Source organism: Cylas formicarius, unplaced genomic scaffold, assembly GCF_029955315.1.
Source record: "Cylas formicarius isolate icCylForm1 unplaced genomic scaffold, icCylForm1.1 PGA_scaffold_3__17_contigs__length_32017465, whole genome shotgun sequence".
Lineage (NCBI taxonomy): Eukaryota > Metazoa > Arthropoda > Insecta > Coleoptera > Brentidae > Cylas > Cylas formicarius.
The window spans coordinates 19,332,445-19,349,203 of record NW_026844326.1 but is presented as its reverse complement, the minus strand read 5'-3'; the positions used below and the strand labels follow the sequence as shown (position 1 = coordinate 19,349,203).

General features: G+C 34.3%; 1 protein-coding gene across 3 annotated transcripts in view; it reads right to left on the bottom strand.

Annotated features, from left to right (window-relative positions):
* The window catches only part of LOC132698971 (myosin heavy chain, non-muscle), a 38,712-nt gene that overhangs the window by 8,732 nt on the left and 13,221 nt on the right, over positions 1-16,759 (bottom strand). The window contains exons 2-4 of one of the 3 annotated variants that reach the window (XM_060665322.1): positions 4,699-4,855; positions 4,413-4,537; positions 2,659-2,673 (exon numbers count right to left, since the gene is read on the bottom strand). In XM_060665322.1, coding sequence (XP_060521305.1) covers positions 2,659-2,673; positions 4,413-4,537; positions 4,699-4,855 — 297 coding nt within the window. Of the gene's footprint in view, positions 1-840; positions 871-2,658; positions 2,674-4,412; positions 4,538-4,698; positions 4,856-16,759 lie in introns of all 3 variants that reach the window. The other 2 variants (XM_060665321.1, XM_060665323.1) reach the window with 2 other exon arrangements.

The following is a 16,759-nucleotide window of genomic DNA, read 5'->3' as shown; positions in this document are numbered from 1 at the left end:
TGTGGAGCCCGCTAAATATGGTTAATTATAAACCCCGTTTCACCATTGTAAAATGTATAGGAAGTAGGTAGAATAATCTTCTTTTTCCTAAAGGACAAAATATTTCATTGGTAACATAAAACATATTCACAAATAATTTTAAGATGGCCTCTAGACGGCGTTACTCCCAAGATAAAACTAACGCACTTTTGGGTAATATCAGTTACAAGTTAGAAGCATTTGCGGTATCTCTGTTAATAAGAGTGGGGGAAGCTAGTAACCCATTAAGAGTGCGGAATGTGTCATTTTAAGACGTCAGTTTCATTGGATATTTCTGGTACTTTAGTCACCGGTTTGGAAGCGATTTTGAGGGTCTCCTCATCGTCATGTATGTACCCACAGTGTCGTAGAAAATGTATAATGGGCAACACGTTAATAAACTTCTTCATTCACTCATTTATTAAGCACTCGCTTCGCTCGCACGAAATCAAACTCGTGACTAAAATGGCGTTTTAAAAACTTATTGTCAATACTATTCAAGTGACTGCTCCCACTTTTATTACTTAATCTCTTACCCTAATTAAATAAGTTTGGGACCGTTTTAAAAGTTTTTAAGTTACACACATAATTTCATACTTTTTTAATTAATTGGATATGTACTTTTTTATATCTTTACAGTTGTATCAAAATAAGCGTATTTTTTCACGAGTTCGTCTTATTTTGTTTTGGCAAATCTCGGACTACCAGTGCGCATTGAAATACCAAATATAGGCACAGAGGAAATGAGAACTGACAGAAAATTCAGACAATCTAGAACACAACGCTAGTAAAGACACTCGACAAACACGATTGATTACGTACCGAGAACTCTCTGGTAGGGCTCTGTATGGTCTAAGACCGCATGTAAAAACAAACAACGCTAGCATAAATGACTGAGCATCGAGCTTACAATACTAAAAAAAACGAAGTGCATAGGACGGAATAAATCGGAATCTTAACCAATAAAATTCACTAAAAAAAACGAAGTGCATAGGACGGAATAAATCGGAATCTTAACCAATAAAATTCATATTTTCTCCACACATGCACGATCGTTTGTCGTGAACACTATCCCTGGCGATCTGGCGACTTAATTTTTTATCCCAACAAGGTCTTCAATTTGAGGGCCGTCAATCACAATCACATCGAATTGAACGCCTGCGAAACCGAAGAGAAAGTTTCTAATGAAATTCGATTTATGGCCAAGTTCACGTGTAACAAATTATCTCGCCATGTGTGGATAAAAATACGCTCCAACATTTATATTCTTCTGAAATTAACGATTTGACACCGCACTATAAATTTAAAAACAAAATCTATTTACAACAAATGGGACAATCGAATGGCACAGATTCCAATAGAATTCGCACTGTGTACAGTCCGTTAAGGAAATATTCATTGAATTCGTGATTGTAATTAATCCTATATATTAGCTATACCTGTAGACAGGTCTGGATGTTGCAATTTCTGTATTATGTCAGCCTTAATAGTAGTGTTTGCCAAACTAGGCGAATAGTGTTTCCTATCTTTTGATCTAGTCGGGACATTTCATTTGATTTAGAATACTGTATTAGTATTTCCATACTTCCTTATTATAATTTAATTATTTACTTTTTTAAATTCATTTATTGCCAAATATGATATATGTATAGGTCACATTTAAATTTAAAAGCAAACAAGAAGAAGAAAGCATACATATTAACATGTTGGAACATGCACAGGCCGTATGTATATAATAATATAATTTATTAACTCTTAATAATTCATGTTTACACGCTATCAGCAGTAATACATGTCAAGTCGAATTTTTCAAAAAAAAAAAGAGCAAAAAAAATAAACGTACATTGAAGGTAATATGTAAACAAATCGACCAACGACTTAGCTTAGTGAATTTAAGATTTTATTATGATTTTTATGTTTTATATATACTTGATTAGCAAGCGTTTATGTAATAACAAATAGATACAGGTTGTGGTTCTAAGTATAAAAAAAAAAACAAAAATATTATTAAATAAATTGACAATTTTCACATTAGATCGTTCCAGTGTGCGGTGGGCCATACTTTATACACGCAATGTATGGTAGTTTTAATAAGGGACGAAACGTATAAAAAAAACGACCCGATTCAGAATTGCAAATGGGACAACAAAATAATTGAAAACCTTCGGCGCGGTGTTTTATGGTAATCGTCATTATTATAAATTATGTAGTTAATTTAATTCATAGACGCCCACACGTCCGGCAAATTGCCGCATGAAACCGGCGTATTGCTTTCCTATTTTACTCTAGTGCCCTTTAACGTACTCTGCCGACTTTAAATGGTCGTACCGCGCGAATTGCATGATATCATGTTTTTGTTTTATGTTGGCAGACATGCTTGCCGAATGCAAATCGAATGATCGCGAGGTGCAGCTCAGTGGCGTCGCTACTCCTTATCATTTTTTCACACGTTGCTAACCTTTTCTAGTATCTACGCCACTGGTGCAACACTCCCATAAAATACTAACTATGTACACAACATTGGTCAACCAGATACCGAAATTTCCTAAACTATTTATCCAACTTCTCGCCATACCACACCAAAACAAAGCACTAGAAAATAGTATAACTATAAAAAAAACAGTGTAAAAAGCTACTTACGATTAGATCTTTTTGCTGTGCACCACCCAAAATGAAACCATGCAAAGAAAAAAAATTGAAATAAATATTATTATACAAAACCCGCGTGCTTAAAAAAGCAAAAATAAAACAATGAACCATGTATTCTAAAATGGGTATTACAATATAGTTTCATTTATTGTTTTATTTTACGGGGACAGTGCTGACATTGTAGGTAATTAATTTAATCCAGATTTAACCACATGGGACCTTACACCTGCGTTCGTATTTAATCCCAAATCCAAAATATTTAAATAATCTTATCCTCAGCCTTGGTATATACCGCAACCCTTCCGCTTTTTGACGTTTAACAAGCTAATATTAATATTTACATAAGAAGAAAAAATAAACGGGGTATTTTTCAACAGTTTGTATATGGAACGATGGCCCGAATGAAAACTAAAGAAGGCTACGAAACAAACGTCAAGAAACATTAGAAATAATATACACCAGCTAAACATAGGCGATATGTATTGTACAATGTTATTCACACAAACTGGCCATTATTTTTGTTTATTAATTCGACTCTATCAGAGTTAACTCTGTGCTTTATTAAGATGTCGGCGGCAACATTTTAAATAGGATACCTTGCTTAGTTAATATGAGTGGCAAGTACGAAGTAACATTATCGTTGTTGAATAGAGCTCATGGTACCAATTACGTCTTGGTAGCAAATTTTTAATGAACGGTTTGCGTGAATAATCCACCGGAATGCTTCTCGAATAACATTTATAATTATTCGTTCCTTAGCAATTAGCGACTATTAAGATTTATTCCTAAAAATGAAAATAAACATCTGCATGCTCACCTTTGGTCAAATTATAGCAAAACGTAGATTCGAAAATTTGCAATGTGTTATATTGGTCTGATAAAATTCATTTGTATAAAAAAGAAATTGTGAAGAAAAGTTTTAGTGGTGTGCGCTCATATAACGCGATATATTTTTCAAAAATCGTTAATTTAATTTGAACAACAAGTGGGCATTTGGTTTGCAGCGAAATAGTGGAAAACTGGTAATAAAAATTGATGGTTTTATTTTCAATTTAGCAAACAATGGATCAATGGCTAATGGCGATTTCAATTAAAAAGGAAAACAAAAACCAATTAAGTAAACACTTGTCCCAGACAACGTATGTTTTCGTTCTTATCGTAGCGTTTCTAAGTTTATCGCTGATAAGGTCTCGGCGAATTGCTACGACATCGAATTTAATATCAAATACTAGCATGATGAATCATACAGGAAAACCGAGAAGTTTGGTTGGTAACAGTTGCTATTGACATAATTATGACCTGTTTATTGTGTTTAGTATTTTCCTTAATAGGAAGTTTTCATTGATAAAGTGCGACGGATACTGTCGGTCAGTACTATTTGACATTTTGACCCTATAGAAGTTATTGGACTATAACCGAACATGAAGTTTTGGTATTACAAATAACAGACGAACAGTATATGATTTACCAGTCAATTCATATGCAAACTTTTTAGCGAAATGTTTCATTTAATTTTATTTCTAGTTGAAGCCATTTACGAATTCGAGATTAAAATTAACAAAGTAATGCAATAATGTAATCATTTTTATTATTTTACGACAAAAGTAAAGAAAAATTTGATTTGCTGACGAGGAACAACAAACTTGTGCACACTACTTGAGCTTTAGCATAAAAAATGCTCTTATTTATGCTCGTTCGTGTGGTCTGCACGCGGCATAAGGTGAAAACGAAATTAAAGTACGTACCGCTCCTGATCCCTTAGGTGATTTAGAAGCGGCCACATAGGCTAAATACTGAATAACTTTTTTGGTGTTCTCGGTTTTTCCGGCACCAGATTCGCCGGTACAAAGTATGGACTGGTCTTCTCTCTCTGAAAAAGAAAAAGCAAAATAATCCACCACTTTTTCAAACCTACCAAGATCAAAATGTTTGCCAGAATAATTTTTTTGCATACACGTTTACGTAAAATTTCCTAGAAATTACGCTGCAGACAGACCGCGTCATTTTAAGGAAATAAATTATTTTATCTACCTTGTAACATAGACCGGTAGGCAGTATCGGTAATGGCGAACACGTGCGGCGGTACTTCGTGCCTCTTGATCCCTTTGTACCTTTCCATGATTTTTTCCGTGTAAATGGGCAGCTTTTTGTAGGGGTTAACGACCACGCAGAACAGTCCGGAATAAGTCTGCATGAAACATACACGTTAGTTATCATTTATATACGGTAATAAGAAGATCTGAGGAGACGAAGACGAAAAACTTACGCGCATTTTAGAGTATTCATATTCGGCATTTCTTGTTTAACTCAAATGAATGGAAATTTTCCACGTGGACCGATGGACTCTAACTGCTTTTGAGTAATGCCAAAGAAAACATTTTCGTACAATCTGTATAAATGAAACATAGACATTCGTTATTTCTGTAGCACAATAAAAAAGAAAACATTATACTATTTACAAAACTTCTGGATTCCTCCTGCGTCGAACTTGCTGACGTTTCGCCAATCATCCTGTTGGCTTCTTCAGAGCTTGACTGAAACTGAAAGTTTGGAAGGATGATTGGCGAAACGTTAGCAAGTTCGACTCAGCAAAAACCTACGCAAGAGGAATCCAGAAGTTTTGTAAAAAATATTACAGTAGTCTGTGGAAGTTTCTTTGAAAAATTAAAAAACATTATAGTATCAACGTACGGTTAAACGTTCAAGACAACCGTCTCCAAATTTTACCCTAGCGTTACTACTGGCCGACGGAGATATCTAACGAAATAAGCAAGTTGTACGCCCTAGGCCCTAAGCATTCACCTGATATTCATTAATGAAGAACTTTCTGTTAGATCCTCTCAATTACAAGATCACCTGAAAACTTTGATAAATCTGGACCTCGCTAACTCTCGTCTTTCAACTGCCTACGACTAGGATTGTCTAAGTGTACAAATTTGGACAAATTGGATTTAAACAGGTTGCTGTATATTCGACAATCTGTACGAACATCTGACAAACCAAACAACCGAGTCAAATCAAAAAATTTCGTTATGGCGATTTGGTTTGTTTAGTTAGATAGCCTATCTTCAAAATTTATGGTGTTTGACCTCATTATCTCAAAACTATTCAAATTTTGTATGACCCTAATCCATTTTTTTGCAAGAAAACCAAACACATTATAAAAACAAAAAGCCTGGTTAAGTTACCCAGGCAAAACGTTGACCAGCCCGTTAAAGGCTGTTAGTGATGGTTAAGTTCAGCTGATTTCAAGGTGAACCAAGCGTTAACCAACATTTTAACGCTACGGATTTTACTAGGTTAGGCGCTTTTGTTGTGTATGAATAGTTTGCAAGTATATTTTTATAGTTCACTATCGGTAAATGAGATTTCATCCGGAATATCTACCACTTTTTTTTGGTCAAATTTAATATTCGTTCGTTCAAATACGGTTCGCGCGGAATGTTTGTTTTAATTAAATGCGTTCCCATTACGGTTATGTTTACCATTTCAGCATAGTCTGGATTGCGTTTGTTTTATTAAAACCAGTACGGTCGAGCTTTTGCCATATTTAGAACCATCAACATTTACGGTATAACGTATCGCGAATACGCCGTCGAATCGTTTACGTAACTAACTCGCGTTACGTTTGCGAGGTTACGCAAAAAAAAAAGAAATCATTTTTCTTAAATCGAACAAAATCGACCGACGTTCAATCACAGCAACGCAGATGCGTAGGTATTATGAAAGCGAATTTTAACCGCAGCTCATTTTGCAGCGAGGCTGCGAATATTATTGACGCAGATTTGATGTGTTCATAATACCACAGATAAAGTAACGTATCAAAGTTGCGACAGCAATTGGCTAAATAAAATAATAAACGCCAGTAAAAATGTAATAACTATTGATTGGCTGATGACAATTTCTCTCACTATACACAACTATATTTGTAGATCCTCTCTTAAACTGTATTCAGCATGCCTTTGTCAAACATATCTATCTAATCATAGTATATTTACTTCCTTTCGTAATAATGCCTTTTTTATAAACTATCACTTAAATTAAATTAGATGAATTACCTGTTTTATGCAGCAAAAGAATATCATATGGAATTATAAAATCGTGATACGTGTTTTATTTTGTGGTCAATTGGTATAAAATATTGTTTACTAGATATGTGGGATATTGTCAACATGTCAAGAGAGCATTAAACTTTCAAAAATTGTGTTGCTGTGTAGATTCGTGTATACAATGTTTTATCCTAAACAAAAATCTCATAGCTGTGTGAGATGTGTAAATTTTATCGTCAAAAAATATCCGATAGCTATACCCATGAGGGAAAGGGAAAACGATTTTTAATTTTATATTTTTTAAGCACAGGCGGTTAAGAAGGTGGCAAAAATAATTGTTGTTGGGTTGGGTTGCCGTATAATATGTATAAAAAGACCCGTGTTATTTTTTTTCAACTCCCTACTCCGCAATACACAATTACGCACTGGTTAGGCTTGCGCAAAGTGTCAAATTAAGACTTCAGTTTCTTTAAACACTGTCGCAAGTCACTTGGGCATTTCCGGTATTTTAATTAGCGATCAAAAGTTTTGGGTAGATTTTAAGCACTTTTGCAAGTGCCCAAAACTAATGGTCGTAGAAAAAGTATGTAATACATTTATCAAATTTGATCATAATTTGTTAATATGCTATTAAATATATGTTCTGAAAGGTTTCGGGACACCATCATCAACCTAAAAGAGAGCATTACTATTATAGGACATTCCTATTTTTGATTTTCAAAAGATACAATATATCTAATAAACTGCAGAAAAATATCCATTTTCATGTTTTTAACATCTTCCTCCAATTTCCATTCCTTTATTCCAGGAGAGCCTTTCTCTTTTCTTCCTGCTGGACGCTTTTCAATGAGCCCAACGATTGTCCAGCATTCTGAGTAAATACATAATTGAACCATTTTTCCAAACCATCTGTTACATTCTGCATAAACTTCATCGCTAGAGATTTTTTGAATTCCAGAGGTTTTTGCCTATCTTTTCTCAATGAGTTAGTGTTTTAACCTCGCAGCATAGCACAGAACCGGTTCTACCAGTAGTTGTCCAAGTCTCTTTTCCACTATATCGTAATTGGACAATTTTTTTTTGCATTAGATATTCAAGAGGATATTCTTACTGCTTACCATTCATTATCAATATCTGATGCGTTAAATTTTTCCGCAATATATTTCATTATTTAAATCATATAAATAATTTATAAATATATAGAAATATAAATTAATACCAATATTTTTTAGTTCTTTATCAGTTAGACTTGAGAGATTTTAGTTTCTATGCATAATACGACACATGTCTTTACTATTCATTGAGTAGGAGAGGTCCTGCTTGCAATTGGATTTGTTTGCTAAAAGGGAGTATTATTTTGAACAATACAACGTCCTGAACATTTTGTTTGCTACATAATAATACGAACAAATGTTTAATCTCGTTCGTTAAGATGGTGCTGAGAACTAATTTCATGTTAAAGTTGTAGAAATTACATTCCAACTGATTAATTAATTTTCCGGATACTCGAAACGCGTTTGTCAACAAACCTCGTTACAAATAACTTAACCATGTTCATAGTGCTTTATTTATCGTAATTAAAGTAACCCAATTGATTATGAGTTAACAAGGCGGCGAGCCGTACAGTGATGGTAATAATCGGGGGCAGGGGTCAATTTTATTCATAACAGGCGAATTCTTTAACTTTTAAAATGTCGGACAATTCAAAGAGCACCGACTGCTTTGATATGGGAATGCCGCATGTAATCTTGTTTGCAAATTAACACCAAACGATTTTACAGAGCGTCGAATAAAACATTTTTTCGTAGTTCTGTTCTTTAGTCTAGGGTGTTTGATGTGTTTTCCCAAAATAAGTTGTTTCTGCTTTGTACAGAATGAAAACCAAATTTCGCAATCTACCGTGTGAATTTAGAAATTTTACTACAAATACTGGTAAAAACTAGGAAAAAAAGGTGAAACATGTCGAAATAATAACCCTTAAGGACCTCAAATTAGTCATTAATTCATGTTTGGAAGGATGGCCGTTTCCATAAATAAACTTTATTACTACTATAAAATTCGCCGTTTAACTGTAATGGTAATTTACGATTGCGTACTGATTAGATTTATTTATGTATTGTATAGCCTAAATTAGTTTAATTGGCAAATATCTCAATTTAAGTGTCCGCTCGTTTAAAACGGTACAAAACAGTACGACCGAAATGGCGGTGGATACTGCGTTTTTGCGGCCGTGATAGTGGCATTGACAAAAAGCAAAACATTGCCCGTATCTATTCTCAGAGCATAAAAGATTTAGCAATCCATCAATTACCTATTTATACAACACCCAGGAATAGAAACGTTGATTACCAATGATTCTGTTTAAATCGCGATGTAAATCAGGATGTACTGACGCCATTTTAGAGCGAATACTTCAGAAAAATATTTCAAAAAACAATAGAAGGTTTTAGTTTAATAGTTAATTTTTTTAAAATCAGCTCTTTAAAGTGAGTAAAGTGGTTTTGGTCAAAAATTCATTTAATTTTTATTAGTTTTAACAAATATGATTACAAAAATATTTTTGTATTGAACAAGGGCAGGTACGGACGAGAAAATAACACACCGTTTTTCATTGACAGGTAGTATTTTTTATGAAAAATGCAACCTAACTTCAAATGTGTGTGTGAATTTTAAATAAAATAACCTGTATTTTATTGAGATAATAAAAAACGAGTTGTTAGATACGTATCGATACGGGGCGTTGCATTTAAAATTCACGCATAACTTTTTTTTTTATATTTTGTCACAAGCGCATAATTTTGTAGGCACGCTTGTATGCAAAAACCGAAATCTCATGTCATGATATAATGGTTGAAAATTCATGACGGATGTTTTTTGCCAAATTTTATAAAAAGCAATGTTTCATGTATTTTTTTAATTAGTTTTTGTTTTCTGATGTTATCCTTAAAGGGATAGTATTTTGCATTTTTTTGTAATGGTTATTAAAAAAATATATTTAAAAAATAAATTGAACAGGGTTGTATATCAACGAAGACGTCAGCAGCTGCCACAGCTATCGTTATTATGTTACTTTTTATTTCTATTCTAATTTTATCTAGAGAAATATATTTTTTAAAATACGAACCTGATTTTTTTATATTCATTGCACAAAAATATCGTCTTTGAGATACCTAAAGGAAAAAATGGAGAAAAGTAACCGATTTCTAGATATTCTTGTATGTTCAAAACACATCAAGCTGTAAAAAGCTCTAAAATGGATAAGCCATTTTCGTAACTTTAACCATTGCCGAAACATTAATACTTCTAATAGGCTGTCGAGTTTGGGAACCCTATAGAATTTCACAAACATAACGTTCTTACATACCACAATTGTTAATATTTATGATATTTTTAGCAAACAGAAAAAAAGTTCAATGCAGGTATCCCGCTTCGGTATTCCGAGTCCCAATTTCTCATGAACGTGATATGTCAATCTCTACACGGGGGGGCCGACTAATGTGACATCGTGTTGCGCAATCGACACATATGGGGAATAAGACCCGGCGACAGACAAGGCATGAAGAAATCGTTAAATCCTTTACGTTAAATCTGAAAACAGCCGTCCGCCGCGTTTACCGAGTGACTCACCTTCAACGTTGGGTACGTGCTCGTTAATGTAATGTAAAAGATCTGTTGGCTCGCGGCATATTTTTAAACCTTATATGGAAAACGCTGGATTACCGGGCCAGGGACTTTTATTCTACTCTACCCACTTTTTTGTCGATGCCATCACATGCCGTTTATCGGATTTTATGGTCAAAAATGAGGACACGAGATGATCATCTGCCTTAGCCGGTTATAATGTGACAACACCCCATCCCTTATCATCACGAAACAGGAAAAAATGTGAAGTTTGTATATTTACAATATTACATACAAGATTTTTTTGATTCGACATGATCCTGTTGAGTGGTGCCACGTTTTCTACAGGGACCTAAACGTTTTCATTATGAATACAAAAAATCAAAACCAACATCAAAATCCGAAAAATATAAAATAAATTTAAAAAAATCTTACAATTTAAAAGCCAGTTTATTGATTCTCAATCGTTTTTAGATGGGGTTTTAAGTACGTGCTTATTTCCAAACCGGTAATTCAAACCAAAAATACCAAAACAGAGTGTCTTAATTGTTTCAGCCGGTCGTTGACCACCGTGAGTAATAAGGGAAAGCAACCCAACGGATGGCCGAGAATTAGTCATCTGCATAGTAGCATCTCGATGTGTTTGAATATTTTGTACGTTTCACAGTTTGTTGATCGACAAAATATTTATACATTTATAAAACATTTAAGAAAATTCACCATTACTGTTATGTTCGTTTTAATTACTAAGTAATGCTGTTTCTTCGATCTTTTCATCCTTTGATAACTACTTATAACTATAATCATCTTCATTCGTATGGTCCCAACCGCGATTCTTGAAGCTTAAGTCGAAATATAAAAGCAAACGATAAAATAGTTGGAAAATGATTCATTGACAATTCTGAATTGTATGTGAAACAAAGGAATTAACAGCGATTAGCAAAGACTATCGCAATATACTCGATAGCAGAAAAGTCAGCATTTAATCCGTTACGAAACCATTGTTTAAACATTGCCAAAAACGACATCCTAGTGAATCACGCGTTCGCATGCCGTGGCCTTGATAAAAGTTTTATACATGTTTAAAGCTTTGCGTTTTTTAATTTTGGAAAAATTGAAAAGTATGTTAGGCAGGTCAAAAGCAAGCAGTAGTTTACGCAAAAGTCAATACAGTTTTCAACTGCAATTGCTAAATGGACATTCTTCTTTCTGCATCGTCGCCGTAAGTTGAGTTCCCTAGCATTATTCTTGATTGAGAGTTATGGGACTCTCTACGTGGCAGCAGAGATTAAAGGTACCAAGACAAATGTTTGCATAAGTTCCAGAAACAGTTACAGCTTACTCGTCGACATCCCGATCAACAGACATTCTATTAGACATAATATTTGAATTATCAATATTACCTATAGGTTTCAGATTGATCAAAGAATCTTTGTTACTGGCATTTGACGTCACCATGTCGCGTTGACCAGGTGACGTCAGTGTAATTGCATACGCATTCGGTAAACTTGCAAAATCGCGAGAATAAAGCACGAAGTAACCATCTAATTTTTACTAGTTTAACCAGTGTCACTTGTTGCAAAATTGTATAAATGTTTATTTGTATAATTGATTAATTTTTAAGGAATAGGTTTCTATTAATTTTGGGCGGACAGCAACCTGTACACGAAAATTTCTGGGGTTAAAGGCAGATGGCGCTAGCGACGTCACCGTCGCACCGCCTCGTTCCGATAATTACGTCCGGCGCATCAGCTGTAGACATAAACAATTCAATTATTCACATAAACGAAAAAAAAAGCAATAAACGTTTTCAGCACGCGTCACGCACCGAGAAAGAAATTGAAAAGTGGCGTTCACACTGCAACTCGACCGCATCCGAATCGAATTAAATGAGAGGCAATCTTAATGGCGGACGTTGCCTCGCGTCGGTCCTTCACTGTAGCCTTTTCTTTGTCGCTCGTCAATTACCAATTTATAAATCGAAAATTCACACAAAAGTTTGTTAATAATGAGGGGTGGTTGTTGTTACCACTTTAAAAAAAGTTGCAACCTTGCCAACATGGAAATGCATTGCCACTAATAACTCACATCTTATCAAGCGTAAAGCGCAAAAATAAAACACTCTGTACATATGTAAAACGCATTTAATTAGTTCATTCGCAATACCAACATAATTGATAGTTTTGTAGAAGTACGCCACTGTACAATAATATTAATTGATATATGTTTTAGTTCGATACCCGGCATTTTTGTTTCTTGAACTTCTTAATTTTGGATTTTATCGAGATTAAAAATGAAAATGTCTGATGGCAAGTCACCGAGAATGAGAGACTAAAAATAATGGTAACCCCTAAATAAGATTTATTCGGAGAAGTCACTATAATTAAATATTTTCATGAAAGGAAATGTGTCAAATAATTAACTTCTTCAATATTGATGTTTAGGAAAAGCCGATAAAGAAAATTTTCGACTCCCTAGTCTAAAATACCCCATGCAAGGAACAACAGTGCGGTATCTTTTTTCGGAGCAATCGGATGTTTTTTAGATTTTAGCCATATTTTGACGTTTGTCAGTTCTGATAGTCACGTCACATATCACGAAGTAAATGGATTCGTGTTGTTTTGCAAAAATATAGCCAAAAACGAATGGTTGTAGAAGCAGTACAACATAAACTTCTTTAGTTACTCGTTTATTATAGCATCTAAAATAATTAAAAATAAAACACAAATTTTTATGGGATACGAATATATTGATCGGTGCATAATTGTTAAAAATGTCTTTTTTTCTTGTGTTTATGATCATTCAGCTAAAATTTTCATTATAAATAAAAACATTTTTTGTTTATTGGATTTTTTAGAAATTAGAACCAAAAATTGAAAAAAAACCTGCGCTTTGAAGAACTCATGCATTTTCAACTAATGTATATAGTAGTTGCAGAAAATCGTTTAGGGATCCGCCCGCTTTAAAAAATGACCACAAGGTGTGCGTGATTTTTTACATTTCGAAGCAGAACTTGCGTTATTCAAATTTTTTGAAGTGCAACTCGGCTTATCGCCATCGAATGGCAAGTGGTTCACCCAAGGGTTCACCATTTATAAAAGCGTCGAAAATGTGAAAATTTATAAACGACCGATGGTTTCAGATTCGCTCGCGTTATGACTGTCGGCATTTTACCGCCCGTGGCGTGTATACATAAACGCAATTACACAACAATTAAACGGGTGGCATTTTAACAAAAAAAAAAACTGGGACGCGCAACCACAATAAACAAAAATGCTTTGCGCGCGGCCATAAATTAACGTCATTTGTTGTGACAATTTCTCCAACGTTACGAACGGTTCGGACCCACATCGCCTTTATTTATCGTTAACGATATTTAAATGAGACCGTATGCGTCTCTTGGCGGTACCGTATTATATAGTACGTTCGGAGCTAGGGCGGGGCCTCGTTAATTACAGCGGATCGTGGGCGCAAGACAACATTGAAATGTTAAAACATTCAAAGATTCAGATCGCACTGTATTACATTTGATGTAATGCACATTTGATAAACGGCGACCGAGTGCTTAATAAACGAAAACCTTAAAGTGACGCGAACTTCAGAACTGGCAAACCTCAAAACATCGTGTTTAAAATCGGCCAAAAACATCCGATCGCTCCCAAACCCGTTGGTAAATAATAAAGTTGAGGTCTTAAACTGACACTTCCTTTACTATTTTTACTATTTTATTAATTATTTTTAATGTTATGTGTTTATTTAAAAAAAATCTATCTCTATTCGAATTCGAAAAAACGTTTCATATGCCATGCTAGTAAAACCTGATCAAAAAATTAAAACCATGACCGGTCTCATGGGTAAGTGATAATATGACGTCATCATGGATTTGTTGCATTGAACTTCATCGACAAAAGTTATGTAGAAAAATTTTATTCCTCGTACAATATTGTACTGGGATGAGCAAAAATACACACGACGTCCTTAAATAAATTAATTAAATTATTAAATTAAATTAAATTAAATAACAACTGTAGAGTGTTACCTGTCACTATTTAATAATAATAATATGTATTTTATAATAAATTATTACGCGTTTGTGATGTCCCACTTACCTATAATACCTATATACGTTACTTAACACTTCGGGGAATCCCAATAAAAATATCTACTCCGTTTAGTACTCTCGCACAAAATAAATAAATAAATATAAATTTCATTGTTTCATTCCACAACCCTACGCTTTTTAGAGATGTTGGCGATGTTAACAGTATCTGGGAATATCGCGTGTTTATTAACTGGGTGGTGATACTTAAGTTGTGAATCCTTAGAGGAATTTATAAAGAAAAGTCAATATCGACATACATTGTAAACCTTTTAATTTTTAAGCTACAGAGTGTCAAAATCTTAAGAAAAAAACTTACTTATCATAATTTTCTTATCACTATAGCCATTTTTATGGAATGTACGGCATTTAAACAGAATAATTTTGAAGACAAAAATGGTTGAAACCTCCAAAGCACATTGAAACTGCTAAAAACTTTAGCTTAAAAATTAGGAGGTTTGCGCCATATGTCGGCATTAACTTTTCTCCCTAAAATCGCCAAACAAACGCACGCATTGGTTGGATACATTTTTTTTTAATTGTGACTATTTGGACCGTTTATTTATTGTTGTCAAAATGGACTCGCCTTTATTGGTTTAACCCTAATTGTATTCGATTTGTAATCGAATATGCACGTTACGCAATAGACGTGAAACAGATGGCAGTTGTTATCCGCGCCATTTGCCGCTTTTCACGCGTCTTCTTCCGTCGTCTATGGTTTAACGCGAGGTGGCATTGTGACACCGCGAGTCGAAGGAAACGAAATAAGAAATAGTTTTTTTTTGCGATTGGTAATCAATTCAATCAAATGAATGAACACAGTAGTGAAGGTTTGTATCGGCTCACTGCGAACCCCGTTAAAATTTATTGTCTTTTTATATACCCCGCGACCTCTAGTAATGGTAGCCCATATGACGTTAAATTTCGATTTATGTCAATATGCCGGTTGTTGTTCAATCGATTTTTACGCAACGCGCTCGTTAACGGTAAAACTGACTCGACGCATGAAAGAGATCATCTACACGGTGGTACCGCAAGCACAAAATCTGTTAACAGAATTGGTTACCTTCCACTTAATCCCCGCAAGTACTAGTGGGTGACGTCACTCGGCTATGCCTCAGTTTCCAAAGCGCATATCAACGATATTTTTTCAATTTGTTTTAATGCGTATAGAGCTGTTTTTCATTTCTTGTTTACGTAGTAGCAATTTTAATAGATTTATAAAAGAAAACAAAATACAGGTTTTATTTTGTTGCCAGTTTTTATATACGAGCCCTAACAACTAATTGTTCGGACGTTATACAAAATACTAAGAAGACATATTTATACTTATTTTAAATTGATTTTTTTTGCCTTTTGGATTGAAAAATGAAATCACGCACTTATTTTTATACCAAACAGTGCTATCGTAATGAATTATTTTTTTATTTCACATAAATTACATAACAAAATATCAAAAACATACCGAATTTGCTGACAAATATTCGGACGCATTTAAATCTTTTACTTTAAATCGAACATTAATTAGAAGTAACATCACCTTTCGCGGCAATAACAGCTTTTATGCGTTTTGGCATGGAATCTACCAAAGTCTTGCAATATTCGGGGGTGAGTGTTCCAAATTTCGGTGGTTTTTGCCTTTAACGCTGGAATTGTACGCTGACGATTGTTACGAAAAGTCTTTTTCAATAATATTCCCACGATAAAATTTTCATATGGTCCCCAAACCACTTTTTAGTTGTTTTCGCAGTATATATATAAAATTTTCATTTCCAAAAGTTCGTTCTATTGATGGAATCAACCTTCTTGATAAAATTTGTTGGTATTTTTCTGCATTTACAGTACCATCAATGAACTCGTAGTTGCCAATCCCTTTACCACTCATACACCCCCCTATCATAACACCCTGGGGAAATCACCCTTTTTGGAAAATCGCCTACACACACATCAAATTTTGATTCGTCGCTGAAGATAACGTTACTCCACGTTTCCGTTGTCCAGGATATTTTAGATTTTGCCCAATTTTTTTTTCACACGCATTTGGAATATCGTCTGGACTACAAAAAACCATTTTTCTTATGTCAATAACAGTGTATTTTTTAGCATATGTTAAACTTTGTTTCAATAAAGTTTCTATTTTCAGATTTCAGATTTACCCCAAAACGGCTTTGGAAATTGTAAACATGACAAATAACAGCGACAATCCTATCAATCCAATGGCGACTAGGAACTTCCCGTACCTCTTATCCATTTCTTGGTGCTTGGGTGCTTTGTTTATGGATCTTGACAGACGTTGTTTTGATCGGCCGGAAAAATTAATTTT